This window comes from Coccinella septempunctata, chromosome 1 (genome assembly GCF_907165205.1).
Source record: "Coccinella septempunctata chromosome 1, icCocSept1.1, whole genome shotgun sequence".
Lineage (NCBI taxonomy): Eukaryota > Metazoa > Arthropoda > Insecta > Coleoptera > Coccinellidae > Coccinella > Coccinella septempunctata.
Window position 1 is genome coordinate 52263134 of NC_058189.1, and position 19505 is coordinate 52282638.

At 35.3% G+C, this 19505-nt stretch overlaps 3 protein-coding genes across 3 annotated transcripts in view; 1 reads left to right on the top strand and 2 right to left on the bottom strand.

Moving 5' to 3' along the window:
- The window catches only part of LOC123311818 (glutamate receptor ionotropic, NMDA 2B), a 316415-nt gene extending 309450 nt beyond the window's left edge, over window positions 1-6965 (bottom strand). Inside the window, exon 1 of the mRNA XM_044895928.1 lies at window positions 6537-6965. Within this exon, the coding sequence (XP_044751863.1) occupies window positions 6537-6957 (421 nt within the window). The 5' untranslated portion in view covers window positions 6958-6965. The remainder of the gene's footprint in view (window positions 1-6536) is intronic.
- Window positions 6966-13885: 6920 nt separating this feature from the next.
- Window positions 13886-15155, top strand: LOC123317713 (leucine-rich repeat-containing protein 59-like). The gene is made up of 3 exons (XM_044904325.1): window positions 13886-14111; window positions 14169-14228; window positions 14287-15155. The coding sequence occupies exons 1-3, from the start codon at window positions 14013-14015 to the stop codon at window positions 15115-15117; spliced, it is 990 nt and encodes a 329-aa protein (XP_044760260.1). The 5' UTR covers window positions 13886-14012; the 3' UTR covers window positions 15118-15155.
- A 145-nt stretch (window positions 15156-15300) lies between these two features.
- LOC123317706 (DDB1- and CUL4-associated factor 11) lies at window positions 15301-18941 on the bottom strand. Its single transcript, XM_044904315.1, has 10 exons — window positions 18763-18941; window positions 18388-18456; window positions 18227-18331; window positions 18014-18176; window positions 17414-17560; window positions 16974-17155; window positions 16573-16912; window positions 16313-16474; window positions 16125-16231; window positions 15301-15988 (listed from the first exon to the last, which is right to left on the bottom strand). Exons 1-10 carry the CDS (start codon window positions 18763-18765, stop codon window positions 15854-15856), a joined length of 1413 nt encoding a protein of 470 aa, XP_044760250.1. The 5' UTR covers window positions 18766-18941; the 3' UTR covers window positions 15301-15853.
- Between the last annotated feature and the right edge of the window lie 564 nt (window positions 18942-19505).

A 19505-nucleotide genomic window follows, 5' to 3' on the forward strand; every position in this document is an offset into this window, starting at 1 on the left:
CTTCCATCTTTCGAGGATTTTTCTATCATCAGTTAGTATAGCTCCATGAGCATCTCTTATAGGAGAGTTAGCTTTTCTGCTTGGAGCATTAACAGTTTTGATAGCTTCGAAAAAACGCCTGTAATCATGGTTATAGGCGTAAGCTTGTATTTCCCTACATCGCAGGCTTGTTAATTGCTGTTTTCATTGCTTTGTGTTTTGCTTCCAAAAGAAGTGCGATATGAGTTTCCGTGTCGGGAATTTTCGGGAGGGTTCTGTGCCTAGTATTAATTTGGCAGCCAAAGAAATATCTGACAGTTGGAGCCATCGCTTTGAATTGATGTTTTTCATTTCTAAACGACTATGTACAAATATATAAAAAAATGTAATATCTACAAAAAGTAAGTGTATTTAATAGTGGTAGAAGGACGCAAGTCGTTACCCATTTGCTGGAGCAATATATTTTTTTCTTCTTCAAAATATAAAGGATTCAATTAGTTATTCCTTCAAACTAGACCTAATGTGAGGGCTTTATTAAAAACAACATGAAACCCTGCTGAAATATTCTGCATATTTGTTGAGATTTTTTGCCATAAATTAAACCACAACTTAATAATAACTAATAATAATAGCAGGAAACGTATCTAAACCTAAAAAAAAATTATATTTCTTGAAGGGAAAAATTTTATTCCGCCAGCAGCTCTACAACGTGAGGACGTTGAGGCTCATCAATTCATGATGTACTCAAATCATTCATTATAATGGACGAAGCAAAAATATGAACAGTTGGTTTTCGCACTACTAATCCAGCATAATTTTCGACTCTGCAATGAGTCGCTTGAATATCAAGAGCAAGGAAGATTGTTGCTCAATAGTACCTACTGAATTCTTGGACCAACTTTCATCAATTTATCGCCTGAAAAATGCCGGGAAGGCAAAAATTCCACGATGATAATATTATGGACACAATAAATCACAAAAGAATTCCGCACTCACAATATTATCTAACTAAGAAGTAACCAAAGGAAAAGTTCCAGCGTTCTTGTTATAAATATGAAACTACTCAAAACTGCACTAACCGACAACTTGAACTCACTTCTATTCAATGGTAGAATGTGATATCTGGCTGAAAGGATCTGCATGTTCTTTCCACTCCCTTTTCCGTTTCAGGGCAAACCCCCAAGATCTACCTTTCAAATAAACATGGATTTCTTTATACGAGGTTGTATCGGGGAGTTAGAAAAGCATGAAAGAGATTTGAAATAAAATTTACATGACGATTGAGGAAAGTTACTCAATGGATTTGTAGCAGTTTTATTCTCATTATCGCAGATTCTTTTTCTATTCATGGCAACCAATATATGACTCGTACAAATATTTCAATAGTGGAATGTTGAGGTCAAAAGAAACACTTTTTTCCTGCACCATTTTTTCCGAATCACCTAGGTTCGAAAGATACAGGCTTTTGAAAAACCATAAAAAAATGTTATTTTTAGTTCTATCTCAGTTTTACAGAACTGTTTTATTGAATGAAATGAATTTCGGCATGGTTTTTCATTTATTTGATTAATCTTTTTCGAATTGGAATCATTCATACACTTATTTATTATCAATATTAGCATTTATGAAAAAGAAATTTATTATTGCTCATAGCCATATCGGCACATTTCGTTGTTTGTTTCATCATATTTCACTTTCTTCGTTTAATTCGTTTCTCTTTCGTTTCTGTTCGAACAAGCTAGTACGTAATTGTCGTGTAGGTTCCAAACTATACTCCATTCACATTTATTTTAGCAGTCGGTTGGCCATGAAATAATTTTCTCAAGTTTTTGTAACTAGAACGGAGTAAGGTTGGCACTCATGAAATGTTGTTAGTGTCATAACGCCGTTGCCACAACTAACATCAATTTTTATTATGAAAATGCCGAAAGTGATTGAATAAAGAGACAGGGTTTCAGGAAGTTATACCCTGATATTCTAAAATCCACAATACGTCAGACGGTAGCGAACATATTCAATGTAAGGGAATTTATATAATGTTTCATATATGAATCTAAACGACTTATATCTCAGCTGAATATTTCCACAATCAGAAAGATTGTGAATGAAGAGGATGACAAAGAATTTCCTTCTATTGGGAGACCCAAGAAAGTGGTGGCATTTGAGAATTTTATGTTTGAGTGAATTAATGCGAAATGTTTACTACAGGATTTTCGATGAATGTCATCGTAGAATAAGTTCCCGAAAATTGATTATTCTATTTTTCATTTGACTTGTCCTATACCTACATTGTAAATGTATTATTATATCAATGATGAACAGCCATAAATACGCGCCAGTTGTCCTGTTAATTGATTATTCATGTGAAATTTTTGTTCGAAGGTGAAGTTCATCTTGACTTGAAACTTCCTTTAATTCCTTTTACTTATATTGATGCAAGATGATTTTTGTTGAAGAATTTAACATTCTTGTAATTATCTGTTAATTCCTTCGGGAGATACCCATTCCCAACCACTGCAACATATGCATTTCATCTTCGGCTTAATATTTTTGAAATCTATTACTGATGTAACGTATTCAAACTTTGCCAAATAAGACAACGAACATAAACTCTCCTCAAGCTAGTGCATATTATGATATTATACTGATCTGTTGTATTTTCCATGCAAATAACTGGATTTGGAATGCCTTCAATCAGTTTGTATAAACTTCAATTATGTTCATCACATATTTTCCGAAGAGATTCGACATTGTGATAAAATACGTAATAACAGAAACTTTTACGTAGAACGGGCAACATAGCGTTGATTTAAAACCCAAAAATGTTTTGACAAGCGTCATAACCCCACATTTTCGTACAATACAGAGTGAAATGTGTCAAATTTCCATGGCCAACCGAGTGCTAAAATAAAAGTGAATGGAGTATAGATGGATAACTGCCCAAGTTGTAAAATTGAACAAGCGTGAAAAAGCTCCAGACTCACGTAAGTGCTTTCCCTTTTATTTCAAATTATTGTTCTACTGATAAAATTGATTATTTTTGAAGATTCCCAAAAATCTTTTGTTCCGAAAATGATGTAAAATACGGATTCCCCTCCACAGAATCCCAAAATATTTTATTCTAATTACGAAAGGACAGATTTGTCTCTTTGATCTGTGTCGGTTTTCTCCCAGCCTCAACTCAATAAGCGAGTCTGGCTTTGAATTAACGTCTCGTTAAGGATGGATCAATAGTTTCGACTTCATAATGATATTTGTTCGTCCCTTTAAAACGAAATTCATGTACACCATTAATTCGAAATACTGTTCGAGCTGACAGGGAACGTGCTACTTTACAGAAACTAATTATAATGTAATCAGTTTCCACTAAGCATCACTTCGAATGATATCATCTATTGTAATATGATTTCATTGGGATAAAAATCGATTTTTCTTCAAGCATGTCACTCTTAAATTTCAGTACTCTCCAAATATTCAAATATTGATTGTAGGATTCTTTGGGTTGTGCTTGCATTCTTTCTGAAACTTTTTATGGGTTTTCTTATTTTTATTTGTTAAAAGTAGTTTTTCAAAAACAGTGTTGCCTAACAGTTCATAACAAAATAACGTGAATGAACCTAACTTTTATCAGATTATAAATTTCTTCTTGTTTTTTGTGGTTTACTCTTGTTTATATCACAATTTCAAAATCTTTTCTTCTTCATAATTTTGTAGATATCTCCGATTTTACATTTCTTGAACCTTACGAGAGCTTATTTCTCATTTTCCAATATATTTCACAAATTTCATGAAGTGGACCCTCGAACCCTATATCGCAATATGCAAGGGTATAATAAAATACTAGGTGTTTTATTTCAAAAGTGGAGTTATTGTAATTTGAAATTCATCATATGAAAAAATCGTAGTACGCGACCGAACATCGATTTCGAATTCAACTGCATGTTAAGAGATGCGCTTAAACTCGACTGGAAAAACGATGGTTGTGGTATGTTGAATGGTTCTGAAGTTACGAATTTTTCTGTGGGTCTATGCGCGACGCTAATTCGAAATAAATCGGCATAAGCCATAAACTAAGTCTATGAAACGTTTTGGTGCGTTATATTGACGATTTTATGGCAAATTCATGAGTGTTACGAAAATGAAGGGTTGTCATTTAAAAAACAGAACCCATGTGTGTATTTCATTTTCGGACGTCCTGATTCTTGAGGTCAAAATAAACACTTTTTTCCTATACCATTTTTTGTGAATCGGCTCCGTTTAAAAGAAAAACCATAAAAAAATCATTTCAAGTTCTATTTCACAATTGGTTTCATCAAATGAAATGAATTTCGGAATTTTATTTTTCATTTATTTAATGACTTTTTTGAACATAAGATATCACCCACTTCTCCCAGTTTCCTCATTAGGACCATTAAGTACCATAAAGTACCATTAGGAACCATAAAAATACCAAAAATTCAAAGAACCCAACTCTCGAAACTACGTTGGACGCTATCTAATTAATATTTGAATGTTTCGTAAAATAAAACTATTCTTCATATTTTCTCGTAAAATTCGCCGTTCTCGAGTAATTTGATATTCAGAAATATAAAATATCTGTGACATTCGGAAAATTGTGTACTTTGGCTGAATGCAACTCTGTTTAAAAGATCCACAGATGTGTAGTGTGTTTTAGCCTCGGTTTTAGCACAGCCGTCTATAGAGACGGTTATGGTTTTAGCTAGTTATTCTGAAAGGAATTTTGTTTCTCCAGGGGTAGCAGCATAGCTCATTATGAAAACTTAAAATGGCTTTATCTTTTTATCAGGGCCGAATCGGAAAAAATTGTATGGAAAAAAAGTGTTTCTTTTGACCTCAAAAATCTACTTTGGAAATATTTGTACGAGTCAAAGACTCACCCTGTATATAATATGAAAATATTTATAGGATATGCTCATTGTCCGACCTATCAGCCTATTGTTTAAAAAACAATCAAGTCGATACCTTGGATAGAAACAAAGTTATGGACCAAATACGCCCCCTGCGTCATCCAAAATAAAAAAACTGTTCATTATGAAAAAGGTTTCCAACGCTGCATTTTATAATAACGAGTTGTGCTATTCTAATTCTCTTCCTACTCACAGCATAACTCAAAGCACCACATTATAGGAGAGGTGGGTATAAACCACCTTCAGTATGCAATACACTAAGGACTACATCGAGGGGCAAGGTTTTTTTTACGAAAGAAATAGTAAGTATAATTAGAATTTTTTTCGCTTACTTGATTGATATGAGTATCGCACTTAGGTTGCGTTCCAGAAAAACACCCAGAGCTTACAGAGCTTTTATACTCATCATTGCAGTTAATTCGTAAAACCTTCTCCTTATACAGTGTGTATCTGAATAACACCGAAAAAATGTAAGGGGTTTTTCTGTGGTGAAAATTAAGGTGGGTATTTGGTATAGAATTCTTCGAAAAACCAACCCCCGGAAAAATTTCACCCTTCGGAAGATTAAAAAATATTGTTTTTTTTATTTTCCCTGTACAGGGTGGCAAAATTCGTTGTCTACTGAGAGGATCTCGAGAACTATAGCAGCTAGCTGGAGGAAAACGGTTGACACATTTCCGAACTCTTTTTCGAAGAAACAAAGAATGGTGAAATCCGCAGCCTCCTTCGATACTTCGTTTTTGAGTTTTACAATTTCCTAAAGTTATCATAACTTTTTTGTCTTTGAAGTTACAAATCTGGAACTAGTATCTTCTACAGGCTTTTTTTTACGTAGAATCCACTGATGAGCTCAAAAAATTTTTTCATTTCTAATCATAAGGTCAACTTTCATTTTTTTAAATCGAAAATTTTATTGAATTTGTTATTTTTGAATTGGAAAAAAATCATTCGTCAGTAGATTCTACGTATGAAAGTGCCTAAGAAGGTGCAAGTTTCAGATCTGTAACTTCAAAGACAAAGTGTTATGAGAACTTTTCGGAATCGTCAAAATCTCAATTTTTCTTTATAACTCGAAATCTAAAAATAATTCTGTTTTCACATTCAGATTAGTCATGAAAAAAGAGCTCGAGAATGTGTCATCCGTTTTCTTCTAGCTGCTATAGTTGTCGAGCTCCCCTCAGCAGACAACGAATTTTTCCCACCCTGTATATTAAGCTACAGACAAGATATTTGTTAAAAATAACTTCTCAATGAAATTACAAATTTTTTTTTCAACCCTGAAGTATGCTCAGAAAGGGTTGAAACAGTAAACCTCCCAATTTTTTTTTAATGAAAATTTTCTTTTTAAAAAACATGGCTGAACAGCCCAATTCATATAGTAACTTTTATTTCTACAAGTTTTTTCAAACAACAATTTTCTTTGTTAATCTTCGGAGGGGTGTAACTCTTCCGGATGGATGTTTCTCAAAAAATTTTATACCAAATGTGCACTTTAATTTTCCTCAAAGTATCATTTTTTCGGTGTCATTCAGATAAACCCCGAAGATACGCAACTTAGTTTTGTTCTCATAAAAAGTTTAACTTTAAGTTGGTAAGAAGTTGGTGAAATCGAAAAAAACACAAACATACCTGTTGGACTAGGAGTCAACTCTTTCATCACAATGTGCACTTGGATGTCGTGATTTTTGAAGATCTTCAGCTTCCTCTGCAAGTTATACTTCGCCGAAGTAATAGCCTTCGTGTATTCCCTAACACCAAAAGACTTATATGGCACAACCATCCCAACGTGAAGGTGACTCGAGGAGCTCGGTGATGTTGGAGTGGTAGGAGGTGGCACGTAATCCTCTTCCGACGGTGTAACCGCCGTGGTTGTTCTCGAACCTCTCGTGCTACCTCCAAGCCTCAATCCATTCGCGCGAGTAGACACGTTATTCTTGCCTCCAGTACCAATTTTGAGCCCGCTACCTCTTCTACCCTCCTCTTTCCAAGCAGGTCCGCCACTCACCACAACAACAATAAGAACGTTTAGCAAGATCACCACCACGTTCATCGCTGTTGATCTCATGAAGGGGATTCGATGTATAACCGTTCCTATATCAACCGTTCATTCACTTTTATCAAAATCGAAATGCGAAAAAAAGATCAGATTAACTCTTTTCATTGTTCCGTGGAAGTTTAGGACAAGTCGGAAATTTTCCTGATGCTGTCAGAAGGTTAAACCCCCCAGAATCTCTTCATCCACTTCGGAGTTCCACCGAGCGCTGTTTGCGTAACAAAGGGACAGTCGGACTGGAAGTGGGAGTGACCGCGACGACGAAGGCAGATCCCGCTATCCCGGAAGGCTCTCCCCGTGTTCTACGGGAATCGCCGTTCATAACACTGACTGTCTGGATATTCTCTATGCGGCACAACAACGCCCGTCTGACTCTGCCCTGCGCATAGTCCGGATAGAATATTTTGGGAAAAAAGACACAGTTCTGTGTTTTGGATTATGCCAGACATGAGGATGAGTGAGGGTACAGACCTAATCCGACCCTCAGCCGAGGAAACGATGGCGACCAAGTTCTTCAAAAAGCTAAAAGGAGATTTTCTCTGACGAGCGTCAGCTATTCCTTAAAGGAAAAATAGCAAAGCTACCCTGGTGGCTTCGAGTCGAAGACATGAAGAAAACACACACTTGTTATCTACGGTGTTAGCGATAACTATAGTTGGGGAGCCCAAGAGGGAAATTCGGGATTTACTCCAGCGTGTCAGATTAATCTGAGGGAAGATACCTTGGACCCTCTAGAGCAACTCTACCAAAAATAAGACCAACGTCCGGTGTACATTCTCCAGTTGGTTGTCTTTTTTTATATTAAAGTTAATGAATCAAGAATAACGTCAATAATGTTAAGCTCATGTTCTCCACCAGGTAGTGTGTTCGATTTTGTACCCATTAGTGAAGACGATGTTAAGACTGCTCTGGGAGAGGTTGGTTCAGGGTCGATTGGTTCCGATGGTATTGCAGTGGGCCTTCTGAGGCCCATTGTGAATGAGATTCTTCCTGTGCTCTCACACATCTACAATATTTCACATCAAACTGGCATTTTTCCTAGTGCATGGAAATATGCTAAAATCACTCCCATACCTAAGTGCCAAAATCCCACGACTCCAGGGGACTTTAGACCCATTTCCATACTCCCTAATCTATCTAAAATTTTTGAAAAGATCATTAAAGGCCAAATTCTAACCTATTTAAATAAAAATAATCTTTATAATTGCTACCAGTCGGGGTTTCGCCGAAAACGCAGCACGCTACTGCCCTTACTAAAATAACTGATGATATCAGCGTGGCCATGGATAATAAACTGCTCACTGTTTTAGTTCTCTTAGACTTTAGGAAGGCCTTCGACTTTTAGCCAAGCTGCGTCTGCTGGGTTTTGCTGAGCATACCATAGCCTTCTTCTACTCTTATCTGAAGGATCGCGAAATATCTGTTGAGATAGGTGGCAGCTCCTCTGATTTGGTGACCACGTTTTCAGGTGTTCCGCAGGGGAGCGTGTTGGGTCTCTCTGTTTACGTCTCTTCACTGACTGATTCCTTGGACATTAAATTTCAACTTTTCTCAGATGACCTACAAATATATGTCCACACTTCCGTTGAAGATTTCTCGGCTACTATCGAAAACTTAAACAGGAATCTCTTACGACTGTCTGTCGTCGCTGAGAGCATAGGTCTGACTCTAAATACTACCAAAACTAAGTCGATCATTAAAGGTACTAAAAAACTTGGGTTTGATCGACAAAGTAAATAATAAGATTGTCCTCGACGATGCTGTTGTTCCCTACTCCAATGAGGTTAGAAACCTTGGTATCTTATTGGACGAAACTCTTTCCTGGAATAATCAGATTGCTTCTATCAGTTCAAGAGTCTTCCGTATCTTGCATCAACTCCGACTTTTAAAGAACTTCTTGCCCTTCGAAACCAGGAAAACATTATTCTTCTCTCTCGATTATGCTGACGTAGCCTATATGGCACAACCACACAGCTGATGAAACTGGAGCGTTTACAAAATGCAGGTGTACGATTTGTCTACAACTTAAGGAAATAATCATATAAGTCAATACAGGCAAAATATGGGATTGCTACCCATCAAACAACGTCGAATTTGGCATCTTCTTTTACTGGGGTTTAGGGTGTTGAGCTCCCGCGAGCCTGAATACCTGTATGATGGTCTTAGTCTTCTGGGGGAAGGGGTCCGTCAGACAAGGGCACTCTCTATAACTTCACCTTGAGGATACCACTCCACTCAACTAGTGTTTGCTCGAATAGCTTCACAGTTGTGTTTCCCCGGCTTTGAAATCGCCTCCCTCCGGATATCGTTCGGAAGGTAACACACCTTTCATTTAGGTTTTCCCTCAGGAGATATTTGAGTGCTTCACCTATCACACTTACTTGATACCCATGTTTAACATGGTCCCTTTCTTCGGCGACATCTATCCTTCTCCCTCCCATTTCCCTTTCTCCCTATTCTAGAGCAAGTTGAACTGAATTTAAGTTAGGTCAAGTATTCTTGTTTCAATTTTAAATCTATATATAATGTAATTACATACTGATTAGATATAAGTTTCCTTAATATATTACTTTTGGTTGTCAGGAAGAAATTGCATGGCGATATGTCCACCATTTGCACCATTACTGTAAAAATGTATGAAACTTATTTTGAAGCAATGAAGAGTTCAATAATAATAATAATAATAACGGAAAAAATATAATCTGACAGTTTCAGCAAGCCGAAACAATAAAAATTGGCCATAAAGGTCACAAAAATGAGTTTTTTCAAATTATCCCCTCTCCTGTGCTTCAAATTGTTTTCGCATTAATTTTAAAGTTGTAGAGCATAACATTTTCTACAAATTTTGTCCGAAGCAATTTTTTCTACGTTTTTACGTTTTTGAGATATATGGCCATAATGAATGTACATTAGACTGGGTATCTACCTTGACTTTGGCCTTTCTCATGTGTGGCTGAGCTCCTTGCCCTTACCACCCTGTAGCTCGAAAACGGTTGAGGGTATGAACAAATTGCTTAGGACAAAAGTTGTATAGAATTTCATCATCTAAAACTTTCAACATGAACACAGAAACGATTAGAGGTACAGGAAGGGAGATATTTAAAAAAAATGTTATCATCTTCAAAGTGTCAGATTAAGAAAACCCCCCTGATTAGTGTCAGAATAATGGGTCAACACGTCTACAACACCGAGATTAACCGTTTGTATGAAAATCTGACACGTTCGAGTATGTACAAGTAACGATTTTTTTTTGCATTTTCAAAGGACCGCTGTGACCTTGCGTCGCGTCCGAATTGTCAGTCTCAAGAAAAGTAGCTTCCTTTGGGTCCAATCAACATATCCTCTAAAAATCAGACACGCTCGAAAAAATTTTTTTCACCATTTTCAACTCTTCTGTACGGCCAGCTCCACCACGCAAACTGTCAGATCAACATGAATTCATTACCAGAGACACGTAGGGCATATGCAATTTTTTAATCGGCCACGCTCGAGTATGTACCTACACCTGACGATTTTTTTTACATCTTTGAAAAACTGTAGACACTTTCCCCACCGCTGATAGTGCATACATCATAGAACCTTGTTTTCTTTCTATCATCTGATCTTCAAAATCCAGTAGGTCTCCACGACGCTCGAGTAAATTTCGATTTAGCAACGTCGGCTCCCCAACTACTAATGAAAATCAAAATCCGAGTTAACAAAGTTTATTCGTTGTTTCTCAATAAGAAACACAATACGCACTATTAAACAACTCTAAAAATCACAGTGTACCTAATAGGTGGAATAGAAACAATCTACTTTACACAACTTAGAGGGTTTTTCTCGAATATACATACAAATAGCAATGCAAAGGTGGTGAACTCACGGAATGAGTTGAACGGAAAGAAAAAGGGATGCGACCCCAAACGCGCCACGGGTGCTAAGGATTCGTTCGCCAGTCAGACCGAAGGTTCACACTTGAAGGGCAATGATGTCGGAACTCAGCAGGATGCGGGTTCAAGCAAGACGACGCAGAAATATGACGGTTCACCTCTGAGTGCTTTTTATTTCCCCCGGGTTTTCACAACAGCAGACATTCGTACTAACAGCAGAGGTGGACACTGGCAATTTTGGAAAAAAAAGGAAGGCAGTTCACTCCTAAGTGCGTTCTGCTCCCCCCGGGTTTTCACACCAGCAGAGAATCGTTCTAACAGTAGAGGTAGAAATCAAATTGTGGCAAAAGATGAGTGAAGGTGGAGGCTGAGGGTTCCAGATAATAATACGGAGTGCTGTCTTACCTCTGGTCTCTGGACGGCTCGTCTATAGGATCGATTTCAACAGTTGCCCTTGTACTGGTTCAGAAATACGGCGGTTCACCTCTGAGTGCTTTCTGTTCCCCTCCGGGTTTTCATACCAGCAAATATTCGTACTAACCGTAAAGTTGAACACTGGCAAGGAAAAAAGGGAAGGCAGTTCACCCCTGAGTACGTTCTGCTCCCCCCGGGTTTTCACACCAGCAGAGAATCGCACTTACTTTAGGGGTAGAACACAAATTGTGGCAAAGGATGAGTAAAGGTAGAGACTGATGCTCCCAGATAATAACACGGAGTGCTGTCTCACCTCTGGACCCTGGACGACTCGTCTAGAGGATCGATTTCAAACTCGAAAAGAATGATCACAAACTAGAATAAAGTTATAGAATTTGAATCGCCACTAGATCCGGAATCACTACTCATTAACCTAAGTACAGAATGAATGGACCAGCAGGGGGGGCATCTCCTTTTGTACCCACCGGGGGGTGTCTAAACGATATGCCCCTCATGTGCCGAAAATCGGTAAAATTCGAGTCGATGAAAATGTCTTGACTCTGGCTTATCGGTAATAGCGAACAAAACCTCGGTTATCTCCCAATTCAGGATCTCCTTTTGTACCCACCGGGGGGTGTCTAAACGATATGCCCCTCATGTGCCGAAAATCGGTAAAATTCGAGTCGATGAAAATTTCTTGACTCTGGCTTATCAGTACTAGCGAACAAAACCTCGGTTATCTCCCAATTCAGGATTTTCACGGTGCTATATCGGTTTTCAGATTTGGAAAAGGAATAAAACGGACAGTTTACGGGAATTGATATCAAAAGTATGCCAATTGAAAACCAAAAAGAAATAGTTATTTTCCCATCCTATAGCAGTTGAGTGTATGTATTCTTCAGACGAAGAATACATTTTCCAGAGACTTTCAAGTGAACCTGTGAAACTAAAAAATATAGAAAGACTTTCGATACTCAATACAATAAATTTAATCTCCGCAAACGATTTGTTATGAGGTATCAAAAGTTAATTTTTTTTTTTTGAATAGACGAATGGAGAGAGACATTTCCAGCATAATTTTCTCGAAATTAGTTAGAGATATGCAAACATGTCAAGGATTCAAAAAGTTTGTAAACAAAGCAAGGAATTCATTTCGAGTTTTGGAATATACCAGTAGCTGCAGCTCACGTCAAAAAATCCGGGAGAGATAACGGGGAACGACGCCTGAAAAATATCACCGAGTAGATTTTCAATATCATTTAGCATATCTGTTTATATAAAACCTTTAGGTCAATGCATGCCTTAAATTTGAGCCAAATAAGTCAAAACTGCAGGAGCTTTAATGAAAAAACTAAAAAATTTCAACTTTGACAGCCTGTAGCTCTGTTACTGAGAATTTGCAGACCTCTATTTTTACCATAAGTTATTCACATTTGAAAATATTGTGTTTCAAAAAATTAAAACGTTATTTTTGCAACGAATAAAATGGGAATAGATTAAATGTATTTATACCACCATACCTAAGATAAATTTCTGAAAAATTTCATATGAGATTACTACGACTACGATACTACGAAGACGTAGAAGTAGAAGGGCCATATGTATTGTAACCAGTCCGGCCCTGGCGGCCGCTCCCTTCTGGAAGGATCGCGTCCGCTTCCTTCTAGTGGGGAGGGGGTCTAAATATCCTAACTAATTTATGGACGCTCCCTAACACTTAAAATTAATTTCATGAAAATATTTTTTGTGGTTGTGCAGTTTTTTAACTCATCATCAAAAATCATCGAAGCATCGAAGTTTCTTTTTGGTATCATTATTTCTTTGACAGTGAAGAGTATAGCCAAAAATCTCATCTGAATTGAAAAGTATACAAAATGTTCCTGAACTTAAAAAAAAAGAAGGTACAAACGGCGGTAAAAGGAATAAAAAGAAATAAAAGCATTGTGTATAAAGACTTTCATGAAAATCTCATAAGGATGAGTGTCCCCGAAAGGCCTGGTCTTCGATATACAGGGTGTTAATTTTTCAATTTTTTCGAAGTTTTTTGGTCATACAATCTGATTTTCTCAACATGTACAGATGAAAATTTGAGAATATGTCACATTTATATATTTCAGGTTGCATAAAACTTCGGTCACTCTCCTCTTCACTGTCTTCAGAAATCAACTTCAACTATTCGTCACAGATTACAGAGACTTACTGTAATCTGTGCTATTCGTCGCTGGGTCTTAGGTCTTAGTACACGTGGCAAGCTTACAAGCCGGCAGAGACAAACTTTTTTGTCTCTGAAGCCGGCTTTTTCACAAGCAGCTTGTAAACTAGTGCAGCGTACTCGTCGCACTCCCTCCGTTTACACTAGGCTAGTTTACAAGCTGCCAGAGACAACAGGTTGTCTCTGCAAGCTGCTTTCTGAAAAAGCCGGCTTGTAGCTTGTAAACTCGCCCCATGTACTGGACCCTCAACAAAAGGAATTAATTTGCAATTAAAATAACAAAACATTGTTTTTTCAATTATTATTCTTATCGAAAAACTCGAAAATTTTCACTAGAGGTTCACCAATGTTCTAAAACACTCCCTTCTTATCTTTGAAAAAGAAAAAGAACTGATGACGTGCTCAGGTGTTCAATGACGTGTCCACTTCAGATTTTAGATTGGTGACGTATATCAGTTTATAAACTTCAACCAACAAAATAATTCAACATTCAAATTTCAAACGCTTAAGTTGTTACGTTTTTTAGTTTCCTTCCACATTTTTGCTATAACAAAATGGTTCAAAAAAGGATTAATGTTAAAGACAAACTCAACAGCGATGGGGAAGTTGATCTGAGTATGCTGGATATCACGGATGTTCCAGTAAAAGAAATTGTAAGTTACCAGATTCGGCTACAATAAGTAACATATTTCATTTCTATTTATTTTCAGTCAACATTGAAAAAAGCCACTACACTCAACTTATATAATAATAGTATATCGAAGTTACCTGTAAGTTGAACTCTTCTATTTATGAAGTTCATGAATGTAATAATTTTACATATTTTAGGCAAACTTTCCCATTTTGACCAATTTAATAAAGCTTGACTTGAGTAAGAATTGCCTCACAGAATTACCAGAGAATTTTGGAGATTTGGCAAAACTCAAACATTTAGATTTATATCAGAATCAGCTGAAGCAATTACCATTAAGTTTTTCAAAACTTAAAGCTTTGAAGTGGTTAGATTTGAAAGAAAACCCTCTGGAACCTACTTTATTGAAAGTTGCTGGACCTTGTGAGAACACTAAACAGTGTCAGACTTGTGCTCGAAATATAATCAACTATTTGACTCGGCAACAAAATAAGGCTGATGCTGAAAAAGAAGAGAAGGAAAAACTAAGGAAGAAACAACTTGAAATGAATGAAATTAAGAAGAAAGAAGAGAAGAAATCTAAAAAGAAGGAAACTCAGGAAATCCAGAAAAATGGCGAAGTAAAGGTGCTAACGAAAACTGAGAAGAAAAAATTGAAGAAAATGAAGAAACAAAGTGAAACAAAAACTTCAAGCAATTTTTCTCCTTTGACACTAGCCTTATTATTATTGATATCACTCTTCATTTTAACAGCAATGAAATTGAAATATCTTGAAAATTTTGAAAAGTTAATTGAAGACTCTTATTTCAAACTAGTAGCATTATTGCCTGCTGATTACCAAAAGTATGGCGAAATTTTTGCTGCTAGTTTCAAACAAGTGCATCTTAAAACTGGAGTGTATTGTTCAAATATCATTCACTACATTCAAAATAATGAGTACTGTATATTGGTGTACAATACTTGTAGAGAACATTCAATTAATCTTTTTTCAAGAATACAATCTTTGTACAGAAATATTGTGTCATAGTGCCTTCTAATAATTTATAATAAAACACATTTTTAAAATTATAGTGTTTTATTCACTGAATGGATAAACCTCAACTTATCCTTGTTGCTATGGGTTGAATATTGTCGTCTTCAAACGTAAAAATGGAATGAAATATTTTTATGTTGAATTCTGAGGGTTCATTATAAAAAAAATGCAGAAGTCTTTCCTTCATAATACATATAATTGATGATGTAGTTATTTACAAAATATATACATTCAAATCAAATAGGTTTCAAAATAGTAATTCACATAAATTAACTGAAAAACATGACTACACTCCAAAAAAATTGAACCTGGTGGTGCATTTTTCCTTAACAGTGGAAAACACCAAAACTAGTGTCTAGTGAATTGACTTCTTCAATGAATATCAATTCCTCAACAATTTTTTTTTAATTCCTGAAAAATATTTTGTACAAAGTTTGTTGATTTTTTTTCATTGAAAAAGACTGCTAATACAACAATTTGAACCTGGCAAAAATTATTGGACAGAAATAATTATTCATTGCTTATTATATGCTAAACATTAACCTTTTTTTTGATTGATTTACATTTTATGCTTTTTTATAAGATGTAAAAATTTAACTTACTCAAAATGTTAATATTCTCACTTTTCAATTTTATTAGTACATTAGTATGAGTTTTGATGATTTCCCATTATCAACCTAGACAATACTGCGATAATCCACCTCCTTCGCAATGTATAAAATATTAAAGGCTATGTATAATTCTCTTCGATTCTATTACTATTGGTTAGTCGCAAACTCCTTCGTCGTCTACTGTGAACGAATTTAGCACCTTCATTTTCAAAATCATCATTGCAAAAAATCCATCTCTTCACACTATGATCCCACTAAAAAATGAATATTCACAATAGAAGAATTCATAAAAAAAATCTTAACACAATAATTATGACCTTAGGTTTTAATTTTTGAGCACTCTGTTTTATTTATAGAGGATATTATTGTGTTGGAAATATTTTCACCTACCGAAGTTGACACAAACTCCATTCGCTTAGGATGCCAATGAACATCTCGCACACATTTCATATGAGCTTTATATTGTTGAACAATATCACCAGTCAAAGCATTGTATACTGAAAATATCCAATTCATAATATGATAGTTAGCTGTGGCACATATTATCGTTATGCAACATTTTGAAATTAAATACTCACCAACCACATATCCCGAACCTCCCCCTGTATATATAAATTCTTGACCAGTTGTTTCTGCCGGTGAAAATCTGCATCTTATTAGGGTTTTGGTAACAGAGTGACCTCTATAGGTCATTACAGATGTATCAGATGAAAGTTGCCAGCTCTTATCAGTAGATGACACTATAAAATTGACATCGGACTAGTAGGTAATAAAAAATTGTGAACATATAACAAAGCACCCATCCACATTATAACACTGCTTATATGTGAATATTTACATTTTTTTGGTACTTCCTGCCATCTATAATCCCAACTCATCATCTCAACTGCTAGCAGAGCAGCTCTGGCTTCATCCTCTTTGATGAATTTTCGAATATCCCAAAGTTTTATACTTTGGTCTTTGCTGTTAGAAATCAAATATCTCCCATCTCTCTTCGAATCTAAAAATGTTACTCCGTCTAAATGTCCGGCCAAAGTACCAACCACAACACTTGGATTTTCTCTCAGAGTTCGTCGATCCCAAACTTTTATCAGGCCATCATCGCCTCCAGTGTAAATTATATTGGAAGAATCATCAGAAAATGTCACACAGTTGACATCATAATGGTGCGCCCTAACCTATAATAAATGCTTAGCGTCAACGAGAAAACAGATTTAATACATTTAAGCCACAATTTACCTTAGCTACTCTAGTGCCTTGCTGTCGATCATACACATACAAACATCCATCATTAGAAGCAGCTAATATTTCCTTATTATCGTAGGAAAATGCCAGGGAGAAGACACAAAACCTTCTTCCATTTTCAACAAGGCGAATAGTTTCTAATTTTGACAAGTCGCCATCAACAGGATACATATGAACTGAAAAACAAACATTCTACTTATTTTACCATTTTTAAGCCCCCTTTTCCTTATACTTATTCCTCAAATTCATAATCTCCTGATCTATCTACTAGCCTAGTGATTAATAAAATATCAATACCAAAAAAAATTTCACAATTATGACAGAAAAGTTTCTTGCCCTTTTTTAATCTCACTATCTCACCACACACCAAATCAGTATACCAATGGTTTACTTTTATTTATATATTTTGCATTGAAATATTTTTCAAAACTTACCATTACTAGACCATGTTGAATATGCAAAGCAGGTTTGATCTGGACTGAAAGCAACATCAATTATACTCCAACCTACATCCTTAGCTTGAAATGTGTGCAATTTCTTATAGGAATCATCATCCGACTTATATAATCTCAAATATCTATCTGGAAAAAAATCATTCATAATTTGTTATAATCTAATAAGTGTTTCAAAAATGAATGAATAATAATTCTTGAATGGAATATTATCATGAATAATATATGTTTAAATTTCCAGCCAACAGAATATTATTTTATGAAGCTTTTATATGTTTACAGTGAAAATAAACTTATGTCGAAGTGTTACTATTTGCTTAAAATATTGAATCATATAATGGTTCACTCATAAGTGTTTAATGCACATCTCTCTATGTACCATATACACACTTATTTTTATTACTTGACTACTTGGTTCTTAGACTCTAGTATGCACCAGAATACATAATTCTTAGGGAAAGTTGTTTAAACAATGAAGTCACGTCACCGATGTTGAACTCGTATTCTTACGAAGGCAGTATAAACAAACAATTAGAAATGGATGAATGAAACTCTTCTATACATTTGATATTCATAAAATACCTTGAGATGCTGTCAAATATCTTGAACCATCTTTATTGAATATTCCACAGAAAACCTTTCCTTCATAGCAGTCTAGGTCAATTGGTTTATTTGGTAAAAATTTATTAGAGATTCTACATTTGTTGCCAAAAGTGAAATTAGCATATGGACTAGTTTTACCAATCTGAAAATCTATAAATGACGGCTTTATCGGATAGTTTATTCTTCACTTACCTCCCTTGTTCCCAAAACATTCACCAAGTTTTTAAAACGGGAAGTTCCAACCTTAGGTATCGCCAAACCAACCATAGCATGTGTTTCATCATAGAAATCACTGAGCTAAAAAGTGTACTTGATTTATTGCAATGTGTAACAATTAACTAGCTAGAATTCACCTTTAAAATTTCTTTCTTATATCTCTGTGAGACTGAACCTTCAGATAAAATGTTTCTTATGTTGGTTTCCTAAAAAAAATTTATCATGTTCAGAATCAGAATTGAATCATGCTGTTTTTAGAAAGCTTAATGCCAATTAATGAATTTTCATTATAACATTGGTAGCAAAATCTTATCTGCATTGTGCTGCAGAACATTTCTATACAATATTTTTGTCTATATATTTTAATTATTATTATAGGGAGGGAGGTCTGGAAGTCGTAAGACGAATTTTTCAATTGAAAAGCTAATTCATTACATTATCAGCTTTCACTATTCTGTTCAATTATTATATTTGATTTGAAAAAAACAAGTTGCTAACTCAATAATTCCTACCATGATTGCCGATGAATTGATTTTGTTTCCAGTGAAAATATTTCTAAAAATGCTATGTTATTAATAACATGAGAATTTTACGAAGATTGTAAGAAAATTAAGATACTATCTGATAATTAAGCAGTATATTTTTGTTTTCAAAATGAGCTTTTCCATGTCTTGTCAAAATTGTCAAGTTACTAAAGTTCTAGATGACAGTTGACAGATTTAACTTTGCGACTTGTCACCAGAGATATATCTATATCTCTGCTTGTCACTTGAACGTTTAGTTTTTTTATTATTAAAATAATAAAAAATATGATATAATATAAATTTTATCTGAAACCACAAACATTTCAGAGATCAAAAACTTCATAGTTAAGTTTATAATTCAATAGATATCCCATATATGGAATTAATGAAACTAACCTGCTTCGTATCTATGAACTATGTTCTATGATTCGAATTAAATAACCTCCATCTGTTTAGTTTTTCTCATAGACCTAATAAAATATGGACAGGCCCTGAGAGAGAGAGGTCACGAGTAGTACGTTAGAAAGAGATGGACATATGGTAGAAAATGTCAAAATCATATGTTTACTGTTTACTGTTCAGCTACTGTGTTTTCAATCGATATTTCATTCTCGTCACAAACAATTTAGCAGAAATCTAGGTTTTTAGAATCGACTGCTACATGCTAATAAAGCGAAAGTGATTTATTTTTGGAAATAATAGACCAATAAAGGAGTTTCTTTGTTATTTCA